Genomic DNA, 12,555 nt, shown 5'->3' with positions numbered 1-12,555 from the left:
CCATCAGATCCGAGAGATATAGTGTCGCTATCATTATTGTAGGCTATTTTTGCCTCATTCTCTTTCAATTCGACCTCGCGCTCTTCGTAAGCACGTTCCGTCTTTTGCCGTTTCATTGGCGGGTCCTGTCCGGCTTTGCTGCCGCCTTTAGCCCAACAATCCGTGGCCTTATGCCCGAATTTTTCGCAATTCATACATTTGACCTTGTCACAGTGCCGACACTCGTTATCAAGATGTCCCGGCTTTCCGCAGATCGAACATTTTTTGTATTCCCCAAAGGGGCGCTTCTTTCCTTTGGCAACCATGGCTTGGTCCGAGGATTGACCGCGCTCGCCACGCTCGTGCCTTCACCTATTTTCATTAAGAATGATGGCAATCAATTCTTGTGATGTAAGCTGAGGGCGCACGTTGTCAGCACCTTCGGCACCAACATTGCCGCCCACGGTGCCAAAGTAAGAGCTGAGGAAAGAGTCCCAGCTCTCCGGTAATGAGGTAGCCAGAATGAGCTGGAAATCCTCGTCAGAAACAACCTTCCCCATTAGGTGGAGTTGTTCCTGGATCTGTCATAGCTGTGTAATGTGACTGGAGATATTATCTTCTTCCTTGGCTTGCATCCGGTAAAAATGCCGGCACAGCGCGAGAATTCCATGCTGTCCACGCTGTTCCTTGACTGTGCGAAGCTGCTCCCACATGGCCCGTGCTGTCTCGGCTCCAGCGATGTGCACCATCTGGGAATCTCCCAGTGATAGCACAATTACATTCTGGGCCTTGAGGTCCTTCTCTCCCCAGGCGCTAATCTCTGCCTCTCTCGCTGCCCTATTGGCCGGGTCATTACTCGGCTGCGGCTTCGGTGTCTTTCTGGTCACATACTCCTGGAGACCCTTGTCATTAAGGATGGCCTCGATGCGGCGCTTCCACGGGAGCCAATTGTCTTCCTTCAGGAGTGGGATCCGATAAGCATTGCTATTGCTCGTATTATCAGCACTGGTCGACATTATTTGTTCTTGTACTAGTAAGGGGGTAACAATTTTTGTAGCCACAATAGGGGCTGTTGTTATCCGAATATTTATTGGCTAGAGCCGGGGCTCATAACCTGTTAGAAATCGCGCCTTAGTTCCCAAATAGGAAGGTAGTGATGGCGGGTCAAGATGTGTTGGGGCGCGTGATTATGCGTCCTAAAATAGATTTCTGTATATATACAGTTCTAGACGCTCCACTTTATATAAGCAAATTTCCTTCTTTGTCTTTCTTTGTAATCATGCCCTCGGCTTGTCTGCCCTTGGGCGCTCCCCAATTTCTGGAGCTCCAGAAATTTGGGCGCTACTTTCCAACAATACTATTCGACGTCATGCCAGTGCATACATCAGCAAAAGTCAACTTTTGGTTACCTCCATTTAGCTCCCTTATCTCCTTAATTAAGGAGGTCTCCGTTCTTAATTGGGCAATTAACGCCAATAAGGGTGAATAATGGAGGAATAAGAAACGGGATCTCCTTATTTTTCCTTAATCAAGGGTATAACACCAGTAAGCAAAAGTTGACTTTTGCTGATGTACCTATAGTCTTAACACTGGATCTTATCTTCAAGGTAGTCCTCGTACTGGTATTCGGGGTCTGGCGTCTAACTTTTGAAACCTGCTATCAAAAACTGTCGGCGTGAAAGCCCCTTGATTTCAACGAAGAGAAAATTTTAACCTGACGTGTTTGAAGTGACAAGAAGGGTTGCTGCCATGTCACGGTGGCTGTCGATCGGATCGCCGGAGTTGATCGGTAATCAGATAAGATAAGATTGAAGAATACGCTCGGATGGCTCGCTCTCAAGAGCCCCTCCTCCCAGTCCACCACCATGAGCCGACGCGCAAAGGGCAGGTTCATCATAGACCTCGATGACGATGTCCAGTTTATCATGAAGCAGGCCAAGCAGACCTCTAGGGGTGTTCGCTATATCGATCATCCTCTAGATATGTCGCCCACTCCAAGGCCTGCAAAGGCCACGCTATCAGTGAGTGACTCATGGTCTCAATGATTCATGCTGGTCCCCATCTGTCATGGCATCTCACAAAACACTGTTATCCAAGAGGCAAAATGACGAGAAAAAGCCAAAAAAGCCAAAACACTTCCTAGAGAACAAGGTGCTCCCTGAAAGTTCTGCATATCATGGCCTCCACCGTTCTAATTTCTGGCATTGTGCTGTGCCTTTCCCTTCTGGAAGGACGATGCTCTTGAGTTGGCGCGGTCTGTAGTGGCAGTACAGGAAGATAAGTCTCACGAGAAAGTGGAAAAGCAACATCGCCACGTCGAGGCAAAGGTCAGTGGCTTCGCTACTTACCCCCGTTGATAACCGACGTTCTGTGCAGGCGTCGACAAAGTCTGAAAGGAAGTCGGCTAACGAGGGCAGCTCGAAGGCGAGACTGGTACGCCGCACGTAATCTACCGCAGAGGTCTCGCGAAGGGTTGACCGTCATTTTGCAGAAGCAAGTGAAGGCTGCTCTTACTGCGGAGGCAATCCATGCCAAGAGGGAGAAGGCCAAGCTGCGCAGGAATACGAGGGTGGACGGGTTGCACAGTGCAAAAGATGGTGCCAGCAAGCCACATGTAAGGTCTGCGGACGATGCAGCTTCACGTCCTACAGCGCGGAAACGAGTATCGTTTGCATAGACCACTCGGGGTCAGTCAGAAAAGAGACTTTGGCTTCGTAAAACGCTATGTGAAGGACAACGACGACAACCTCGATATTACTGCGTATTGTTTCCAGGAACCAACGCTGAACGCTTCTTTCGTCAGACAAAAATGGGCCGCCGTACAAGATAGCAATGCAACACGGCGACCTACACAATATGTAAACAACTCCATAAGGTGTGCGCGACAATAGGCTGTGTCGTCGAAATCATGAACTTCACACCATCAGTTCGCCCTGACCCTGGCTCTGGCTCTGGCTTTGGCTCTGGCTCATCCCCTGCGCAGGGCAGGCTTTTTCCTCCTCTTCCACATCAGGTACATCCCGGAGCCAACCCTCAAAATCGACGTCACGCTCCAGCAGCTCGCTCACGCGCCCGATTTGGCCCTCGACGTCGAACTGCGAGTTGTAACCCCCGAAGAACCCACTGCTGCCCCCCGCGAGCAGAGGGCGCCCGCTGCCGTGCGTACCGGCGCCGGCGCCCACGAGGCCCGCGCGCACGTCGAGCCGCTGAGTGGACGCCAGCGCAGGCGCGAACACGTCCGGCTGCTGCGTGAAGAGCGGCGAGATCGGCGAGCGTGGGCGGTGACGTGTCGATCCGGGAGAGTCGGAGGACCCGGACGCGGGCGAGGAGAGGTACGTCTTTGCGGGCGACGGTTCTGGGTCTTCAATCTCGTCTTCTTCGTATAAGGGAAGAACGTCGTCTTCCACGCCAACACCCATGGGTTTTGTATTATGAAGTTGGGGTTTAGTCTCAGATCGAATTTTTCTCGAGGGTGGTCGGGGACGCGGTTTCGAGCGCCGTGAGGAGGCTAATAGTTCCGTCAATGTCGGTAAACCCTGCCGGTTAGGTGTTGTCGGGACAGGCAGGCCCTTCGCGTTGCCGAGTCCTTTGCTAGATGGCACAGGTCGAGATGGCGTGATTGGGTTCAATTCAGAGGTCGCTGTAGGCGGTGTCGAAGGTGGAGGCGCTTCGCTCGAAGGCGGCACTGGTTCCCCGCGTACTCTCTTTGGTGGCGGAGTAACATAAGACAAACCAAGCGTAGTCGGCACCCCACCGACCTTCGAGGTGGGCGTACTGTGCCTAGGTCGCTTCACCGCCCGTCTGGAAGGCGAATACGCGGGCTGACTAGAGGAGGTATCAGGGGGCAGCCCCCGCGCAGCTATACGTCCTGGCTGAGATTGTGGGGATGATGAAAGAGAGATATGCGGTTCGTGCGGTATCGGAGCGGGTTTCCGTTGTTTCGAAGGAGCTTTCACCTTCTCGAGTTGCTGAGGCGTCGATGTACGTAGTTGCGATGGGAAAGAGGGAGGGAGGAACGACTGCGTCGAGTCATCAATCTCAGCGGCTGACGCGAACGTATCAATACTGACCATCTCTGAGAGCTCGCCGATCCGTGCGGGGCCGTCTGAGGTCAGGGACATGGCGTCAGCTGGGATAGCGGCCTCGTCATCCACGGCGTGGATGGCAGCCTCTTCAGCCTCTGCTTGAGCATGTGGAAGACCAGAGGAAGTCTGGAGATCGGAGGCCTGAACCTCGACGTACGTTTGGGGGACTGCAGGAGTCCGAGTACTAGCGGAAGTCTGAATGCCAGCAGAATTCTGAAATTCGACAGGGACATGGACTTCAACAGGAACCTGAGACTCAACGGGAATCTGAGCTGGGAGAACCTGAGCGTCGACGGGAGTTTGAGATTTGGCGGGAGCCTGAGTTTGGACGGCATTTTGATCTTGGACAGGAGGCGGCTGAGCTGCCCGCACCACCCCAGGAATTTGGACGTCAACAGCAACTGGATTGTTGGCGGCAGCCGTAAGCTCATTCGAGGTGACCGCGGTAATCTGTGGGTTGGACGAAGTACTCGGGAGATGATCTGATTTATCATGCAATATAGAGGATCGCTTCATCGTCGGGAAGCCCAACTGTTGCTGGGTCTTGGCACTCGTTATGTTCTTCTCCTTTCTCTTCGTCTTGACCGATGTTGATGTTGGGGTATGCGGCGCGTTTGCGCTCTCACGGACGACTTCAGCACGCCAACTGGCCACCTTCTGGTGGACGCTGTGTACCTCGGTAATTGCTGGCACATCCTCTCTCGCGCGCTTGGCCACTGCACCACCCGAGTCCTGCTGCCAGTATTTGGACGCCTTTCCTTTCGGGCTAGAACGTGCTTTGAACCTATTTGCCCACCTGATCTCGCACTCCACCCACTCCTCCTCCGTATCCGGCAGCACCCACTGATAGTCCCCCGCCTCGACTTTGCGCGTGTCGCCCATCCGCACCCCGTCCGCGACACCAACGTATCCCCTGGCCGTGCATTGCAGCTTCAGTAGCCGCGAGACGCGGACCCATTTTGGATGCGCTGGGTTGGCGCGCGCTGCATCCACTGCGTCGACAATATTCTGGTTTAGTGTGTATATCCGTGACTCCGACAGCGGAGTGGACATTGTGGCGGCTGGGCATAGTTCTTCTGGCACCGAGGCGAGATTGGCGTGCGCCTGAGCGAGAAGCTCCGAGTAGCTCAACTTTTTGCTGGTGGCCGATGATGAGGATGAGGAAGATGATGAAGAGGGTGACCTAGAGTAGTGCGACATCTGGCTGAAGCGAGATCCAGAGCAGTATCCAAGTCAAAGTGGTCACTTCGCGGCGCAGAGAATGTGGCTGGAGTAAGACAAGTAGGGCTGAATGCAATTTCGTTCTCCAAGGTATAGTCAAGACATTCGGTAGCAAACCTTCTGAGCGGCTGCAGGAACGAACCGTGTTTCTGACGTAAGCAAAGAGACGCGCTGAAATCGAACCGCGACATTGACGTCGGTTCGATCCGCGCTCGTGACGACCACGGGTTGATGCTGGAACAAGAGCAGTCGGCACTGGCCACCAACGTTGCAGTCGCACCCTCTCCCGCTGGACCTCGACGCCGTGCTCGCCGCCTGTAGTAATGAGCAGGCGACAGTCGCGTGTATCGATTGATGCAAGACAAAACGACACCCTCCTCGAGTTCGAAAACTGTGCGTATCTTCTCCTGTTCTATCAACCAACCTCCATGATTGACTGGCGTTCCAGTCAAGAAGAAATTTCTCCTCGCCAACAAACACATAACGAAGTCAGTTGCTAATGGCTCTCGGTTGGTGTGAGACTGACGTGTTGCCCGGGCAGACTCAACTCCACGCTCAGCGTTCGCATCGAAGAATTGAACGCACAGATATCCACTCTTTATGTCGAGAACCTACGCTTGCGCGCATCGGAGATCGCGCTCACCTCACAGCTGAAACGCGAACGGGAGAGGTCAAGAAAAATCATCGCAGACACGGAAGCTGCAGTGCGTGTTCCTTCACGCGCATCCCGTGTCGACACCATATCTCTCCCCCACAGACACATAGCCTGCTCAAGCATCTAGGTCATATTCGCAAGTCGTTCAGCATACCTCATAGCAGGTCGTCCAGCGAGGAGTCCCAACCACCTGCGCCCACAGCCGTCCGCGCGAAACGGCCCGTCGTGAACCCAAACGCATCGCCAGCCCCGAACCGTCTCGCTCGCCCTCCGACCTTCCCGGGCATCACCGAGGACGACGAGACGAACCTGTCATCTCCCGGAGAGCCCGACGCCGATGTGGAGGAGGAACTCGAGGCCAGTCCCACGCCTGTGAAGCGTCGGAAGACCAAACCACACACATCAGACTCTCGGCTTCCCGTGCCGACACGGGTCGCTTCCCCGCCCCCGGTTCCGGAGATTGACTTCTCGGAGCAACTGAACAAGGTCGGCAAGCGCAAGCCGACGAGGCGACAGAGCGGATTGCTGTCCAGCGTATCAATCACAACCGTAACATCGGGAGGTATCAGTACAGAAATCATGCCCCCACGACCGCCAAGTCCCGCATTTGGGTCTCCATTCCGGCGTGAAGTCGGATTGGCCGAAGAGGAGGAGGAGCTTGCAGCTGTCAACGGTGAGGTCGTAGGTCCGCAGTACGAGGAGCAGGAAGTAGAGGTAATCCTACAAGCCGTGACGAAGAGGGAGAGGAGGGAGAAAAAACTTAAAGAGAAGGATAGAGATAGAGACAGGGACAAGGACAGGGACAGAGATATCATCGCGGATAGTGGAACCAGTCGGGATCATGAGAGGAAGAGATCCAGAGTACACGAAGAGCCAGCAGGTATCGAATCCAGCGGAGGAAGCAAGTCGAAGCTGAAGGACGTCACCAATTCGCAAGCTGCTCCGTCTGTTCTTTCTTTGTTCGATGCCCCAGGTGCGTTTTGTCGCGTGGGCGCTCCACCCTTCTATATAGACGTCGCTCATCTTCAAATGGTCCGATGCAGATCGTGAACGGCAACGCACCTCAAATGACGATGAAGAACCCACAGCCACGACTTCCACACACACGCTCTCATCCAGCGTTGCGACGCGCAACTTCCTGTCGGCAGCAGTAGATCCGCCACCCATCACCCACTCGAGTCGAACATCTTACCTAGCCTCACCACGAACGTCCAGCCCCCCTCCAGCAGCAGCATCCGAAGCAGAGCCCGTAGGCGGGCGTGAAAGGAGGGTACGCAAGAGCATAAACTATGCTGAGCCCAAGCTCAACACGTGCGTTGCATTTCCCCCACTATCCGTCTGCGTCGCGGAGATATCGATCGATGACGCGCCACACAGGAAAATGCGCAAGCCTGACGCGGGCCCGTCGACGTCGAAACGGGCGTCGACTTCGTCGGGCGAGGGATCAGCGTTGCGTGCGTCACCCGAGGCTCCTGCGCAGGATCCGCCACCCGCACCTGATCCGGGCGCCGTGAGGCGCAAGAAGTCGCGCGCGCGTATGCTCAGCGAGGACGGTGAGGAGAGCGAGGGCGCTCAGGCCGACGCGGAGTTCGGCGGCCTGCGTGCAGCGGGCAGCGGCTGGGTCAACATGGAAGGGCGGCGGCGCAGCGTGCAAAGCGGGTCCGGGAGCTTGAGGCGCGTCGAGGGCGACGACGCGCGGCGGCACAGCTTGGCTGTCTAGCGGTATCCCTATGGGCTTGCATTGGTTAAAGTGGTATGGTATGGCTCCGATATGTCATGACATGGCCGCGACTTCATTTATCTTGGCTTAGGGACGAGTCTTCTGATCCGCTCTTCTTGTGTCTGTTCATATTTTACGATAGGTAACCTCAACTGCAGTAGTACGTAGAGTAGTGTATAGTACAAATCATTCGTCGTCGTTGTCGTGTTCCACTATGCTGTCCGAGTCGTTTCGCTATGTGGCTGTGCGATCAATATTGCATTCGCAGAGTATAACTCAATACTAAATATTATAGTTGTACCTATGTAGGCTCGTTAACCAGCCTCTAGTATGTAGGAAGAAAGAGTCGTTCCTCTATGTAGAGTACCTATGTACTTACCTTTCACAAGCTTAAGCTCACAGCGGTTCAATCAGTTTTGAGCCTCGTTGATACGCGTACGGCGCTGTGTGCTGCGTGCTCACTGATGGCCGGGACTTACTGCTGTACTTCGTGTGTGGTGAGTAACTCGGAACTCTGTGAACGTCCTCCATCTCGCTCTCTCCACAATAACTGTCACATTCGAAGTTGCAAAGCGCTCTGCAGAGTCAGTTCATCTGCGGTCCTACCGCAGAGACCAATGCGAAGGATCTGTCGAGATGGCGCATCTGAGCACCCTTTCCTCGAGCTCTTTCAAAGCACTGTGTCCCAGGAGGCACTTCCGTCGACGGAATATTGCATGCATGGATTTGTCAACGCCGTTGTAAAGGCACACCGCGACCATCGTGACCTCGTTATAAGGCCTGCTCACTGATCTGTTCATTGGCCGCTACATCTGAAGATGATCCACTGGCCGTGATGTCTGGATCGCCATTATTGAATCAATTCAGTTTGTAGTGTGTCACCTTTTTTACCTTAATTGAGTTCTTTTCATCAGTGCCATGGAGCGTTAATGCAAACCCCGAAGAATTGCGAGGCCAGTTCTTAGCGCACGAGGGTAAAAAGACGTTGAAGGTTGCAGATGAACCGATTATTGACATGATATGTAGATTTCGGATGTGTGGCTCACTAAATTGAAATGGTTGCACGAATGCACGCCGATGTCAATGGCATTTTCTTCGTATGCATGCAGTGTTCATATCTCCTTTTGACTTGCAGGTCGTCGATAAGACTCTCACCGGATGGATCCTTCCCGATTTCACTACAACCACTGCCGACAAGACCGTATGTTCGGCCTTGACAATGATGACGCTGAAGCGGTGAGTATCCCTTTTCCTACAAAAAGCTTTGCTCAACGCCTTCCCGTATCGCAGATATTTTGCATATTCGGTGATAACTTCTTGCGCTACTGCTTGTGGAATTCCATCAGTCATCTTGGAGGGTGAGAAGGATGACTGGCTGAAGCTCCTGCAGCGAGTAGACAAGCTGGACGAATTTGGCAACGAACCGCGTCCTAGGCGACGATGCTGGGACCTATACTGCGGCGTTTTGTGTCTGCTTTCAGCGACGGGCTGGACGTTGAATTTTGGACACATGCTGTCTAACTTGATGACTGGGCAACTGTGTACCTGCAGCCTCGCCAGTCAGCACCGAAAAGCTAGCGATAATGATTGAAATTAGTCTAGCATGTTTTAGCAATCTTATTATGTCGTGTGCCTTTCGCACGTTGACTCAGTCTTTGTGTAAGTCGATGATATGCTCAGTCACCTGAACAAACAATCCCTCGGACGACTTGGGCGGAAACGCAGCTTAATGACCATCTCAATCCTCAAGAATTAGGGGATATTCGGTACAGGAAGCAGACTAAATTGGTAGCTAAAATTCAATACATCATAGCGATAGATAGAGACAAATTAGATCCGACGAGAAAGGCAAACCAAGGGGCGCCATATGCGCCAGAGGATGACAATATTCTCAGAAGTTTATGCCCGCTCCCCTGATGAATTCGTCGCTGGAAGCCACCCTGGGGAGCGAGGAAAAGTGTGGGAGCGCGCTCATGTCGAGAGTGCAGAACTCAGGAGGCGCGTCGTCTAAAATGCGGTCTGCGGTGTCCAAGTTCTTGTGGTTGCCGCGTAGCACGCTAGGGGATGCTACGAACAAGAATGGGTCTCTTCCAATGGCGAGGTCAATTTGTTTCTGGTACATCATGAAGCGCCTGCTGTCCAGCGGCATCGAAATATTGGCGGAGTGGGTGAGCCACACGCCCTCCCCATTGTACATGGTACGTCCGCTCGGGATGTACCTGTCTATTTGATCATCGAGGGGTCAGATCAGCGATTCGCGAACGCAATCAGGGAGGGGGTTGCTTACGGATGCACTCGCCGGCCTTCACATGTTCCCAATTGATGTCGCAGAAGTAACGGTGATTCATGAGTTCCTGCGTCGACGGTCTGCATCCAGGATTGAGATGCAGCATCTGGATCGCGGGATCGATGTTAGCACCGGTACGCCAACTTCGGAAAGTGAACGCACGCTACCTGGTGCAACAGATCGCGTGCGAGCTCCGAATCGAGGTCCAAATCCCGCACCTTGTTCTGAGGAGCTCTCGCTTGCATCTCGCTCCATTGATCGAATATCTTCGCGTTTCCCTCGTAGTCGCAGTCCCGGTACGGGTATAACGGAATTGGTTGCGAGAGCAGCTCAGCGAAAACCAAGCCGAGAGTGAAGATATCAGCCTTGTAGTTATATCCTCGTCCGTACCACGCAGGATCGCAAACTTCCGGTGCATAGTATCCAGGAGTGCCACCACGCTCGTAGATGGGAGACCAGGGAAGGTCCCTGCCCATTTCCGGGACGTGGGAGAGGCCAAAGTCTGCTATGACCAACCTACCGTCATCCGCAATGAATATGTTGTCAGGTTTGAGATCGAGGTGTGCGGCTTGGACTTCATTATGAAGATGTCCCAGACCGAGGATCTGTAAGTACAGTGCATCACATGAGTTACATGCATGAACTGTTTTGGCGGTATATTACGCACAAGTTCTGCACAGTATAGCTTTGCGTCTATCGGATCCACGCGATCATAATATCTTCGCAAATTCCGAAGACGTTCACCCAGAGTCTGTGGATAGAATTTCTGTGCGCCAATATATGGGTTTGCTCGGCACACAGGTAAATCAAGGAATACACACCATGACAAAGTAGATCATGTTATAATTGGACCACGATGACAGGAGGAGTGATAGGAAGGGGCTCTGTCCGCATGCTTTTCGTAAAATCTCTAATTCGCCATGTGCTGCCCTCCGACCGGGATACCTCGCATACTGCTTCGTTTTGCGGATGAGCTTGATCGCTACCTCGTCTGATACTTGTTCGTCCCCGATCTCCCTGAGTCTCCGAGCTAGCAGAACGCAACCGAACCCCCCTCGGCCCAGTATGTCGAGTATTTCGAACTTCGTGGGAACTACATTTTTGTCACAGGGATCCACAGGGAGTTCAAGGACGGACGCAATTATATTATAATCTAGAGTTGAGTCCAGGTAACGGAAACCCTCGTATTGTTCATTTGTTAGTGAACTCTGCCTGTGGGGATCAGATACCCGAGAATATTTGGGCGGGGCATCACATGCAGTGGCAGGTTGCTTGTTGCGACGTCTGGGAGGAGTCAGTAACTGTACAAAGCCATGCAGTTCTTGCACCGCATTCAACAGCCGTTCGCATTCCCAGAACTGATTTACTTGCACGACATCGCTGGCCATAAACTGGTCAGCGGTGACGTCCCCTGCAAGTGGAGAACAAGGAGATGTGCTCGTTGATTGGATATCCGAGATTATAGGGTGTACCTCGCATAGGCTGGTCAGAGGGTGAGTGTCATTATAATCTAGGGCGCGTTGAGCCGGCAGGAGGGCCGGTGTGATGGGATAATTGGATTTACTGGAGAGTATCGAAGACGTATTGGAGGGCGGGATGGTGATGGACATCGGCATGCGCATGGGATTCCCAAAGCAGTGGCCATGCTGTAGTAACTGGTGTACGTGTAGGAAAGGGTCAGGCCAGCATCGTAGGTGTATGAAGCCAATAAGGCGAACAATTCCAAATGGGAATTTCTGTGGCGCTGAGCGGCCAGAACACCCGTGGTTTGCAGGGTGCGCTGGGCTACTGAGGGACGTGTGGACAGCGGCGTTAATTGTGGCGTCACGGTTAAAGGTGGGTAGCGAACAAGCAGAGAGCCGTTCTACGACGCCACTGTTTAATTGGACTCCGGAGAAGTCCTGCAGTAGGTCCGGTGGTTCTTCGCAGTGCTTTGGATTTTGGTGCTCCTCAGCAGTAGAGTGGAAGAGTGCGTGAAACACGCGGTGGAAGATGGACATCTTGACACAGACTAGACCGTAGTGAAGACGCAAAATCACAAGAGTACACCTTTTATGCAGGATCCAAGCGCTAGGTATGGAGGTTATCGCCTCCAGAAAGGGCAGGCGGTTGCGCTTAGGATCGGTTGCCAAAGCGCATCATGAAGGCGGAACAACGACCATCAGTCAACGACATAAGACTCCAAAGTGCACCAGGTGTCTCCAGGGCGAAAATGAGGTTCATTAATGCTAACACCTGGTTCAAAGACAATAGCGGGCTTGAAGCTGGTTACCATCGCGTCAACCGCGCGTTAAAACTTGAAGGACCTCCCTTATTTCAAAGATATTCGGTAGTGTCATCTGAATCTCACGAACGGTGGTGCGTGGAGTTCGTTGAGCGTGGGTCAACTAGTTCGAGAACTTGAAGCAACATGAGATTCGATGCGAATAAGTCGACGCCACCAAGTTTAGCGCCTCACTTTGATCACATGATACGCGGTTGTGTTGATCCTGAATTCACCAGACGCGTTCACCTGCAGTGAGTAACACCTCAGGTACCGGTGAGCATTGCATACATATACGCGATCTAGCACTGCTCAAATGAGACACAAAGTCAATCTTTTCAGTCT

At 53.1% G+C, this 12,555-nt stretch overlaps 6 protein-coding genes across 6 annotated transcripts; 3 read left to right on the top strand and 3 right to left on the bottom strand.

The window, feature by feature from the left end:
* Positions 1–563: 563 nt before the first annotated feature.
* Positions 564–995, bottom strand: SCP_0412610 (hypothetical protein; the record flags this gene model as incomplete). Its single annotated transcript, XM_027757986.1, has 1 exon — positions 564–995. One exon carries the CDS (start codon positions 993–995, stop codon positions 564–566), a length of 432 nt encoding a protein of 143 aa, XP_027613787.1.
* An 849-nt stretch (positions 996–1,844) lies between these two features.
* On the top strand, positions 1,845–2,656 carry SCP_0412600 (hypothetical protein; the record flags this gene model as incomplete). The annotated part of the gene is made up of 5 exons (XM_027757985.1): positions 1,845–2,000; positions 2,077–2,130; positions 2,211–2,306; positions 2,356–2,412; positions 2,471–2,656. 5 exons carry the CDS (start codon positions 1,845–1,847, stop codon positions 2,654–2,656), a joined length of 549 nt encoding a protein of 182 aa, XP_027613786.1.
* Positions 2,657–2,894: 238 nt separating this feature from the next.
* SCP_0412590 (hypothetical protein) lies at positions 2,895–5,264 on the bottom strand (the record flags this gene model as incomplete). The annotated part of the gene is made up of 2 exons (XM_027757984.1): positions 2,895–3,998; positions 4,050–5,264. The coding sequence occupies 2 exons, from the start codon at positions 5,262–5,264 to the stop codon at positions 2,895–2,897; spliced, it is 2,319 nt and encodes a 772-aa protein (XP_027613785.1).
* A 344-nt stretch (positions 5,265–5,608) lies between these two features.
* Positions 5,609–7,660, top strand: SCP_0412580 (hypothetical protein; the record flags this gene model as incomplete). Its single annotated transcript, XM_027757983.1, has 6 exons — positions 5,609–5,678; positions 5,734–5,773; positions 5,827–5,989; positions 6,043–6,913; positions 6,984–7,251; positions 7,318–7,660. 6 exons carry the CDS (start codon positions 5,609–5,611, stop codon positions 7,658–7,660), a joined length of 1,755 nt encoding a protein of 584 aa, XP_027613784.1.
* A 1,055-nt stretch (positions 7,661–8,715) lies between these two features.
* SCP_0412570 (hypothetical protein) lies at positions 8,716–9,251 on the top strand (the record flags this gene model as incomplete). Its single annotated transcript, XM_027757982.1, has 3 exons — positions 8,716–8,739; positions 8,796–8,896; positions 8,951–9,251. 3 exons carry the CDS (start codon positions 8,716–8,718, stop codon positions 9,249–9,251), a joined length of 426 nt encoding a protein of 141 aa, XP_027613783.1.
* A 300-nt stretch (positions 9,252–9,551) lies between these two features.
* On the bottom strand, positions 9,552–11,569 carry SCP_0412560 (predicted protein; the record flags this gene model as incomplete). Its single annotated transcript, XM_027757981.1, has 5 exons — positions 9,552–9,883; positions 9,948–10,053; positions 10,115–10,552; positions 10,615–10,713; positions 10,769–11,569. The coding sequence occupies 5 exons, from the start codon at positions 11,567–11,569 to the stop codon at positions 9,552–9,554; spliced, it is 1,776 nt and encodes a 591-aa protein (XP_027613782.1).
* Between the last annotated feature and the right edge of the window lie 986 nt (positions 11,570–12,555).

This window comes from Sparassis crispa (assembly GCF_003851025.1).
Source record: "Sparassis crispa DNA, contig_000003F, whole genome shotgun sequence".
Lineage (NCBI taxonomy): Eukaryota > Fungi > Basidiomycota > Agaricomycetes > Polyporales > Sparassidaceae > Sparassis > Sparassis crispa.
The sequence above is the reverse complement of the archived record's forward strand: the minus strand, read 5'-3'. Positions and strand labels throughout refer to the sequence as shown.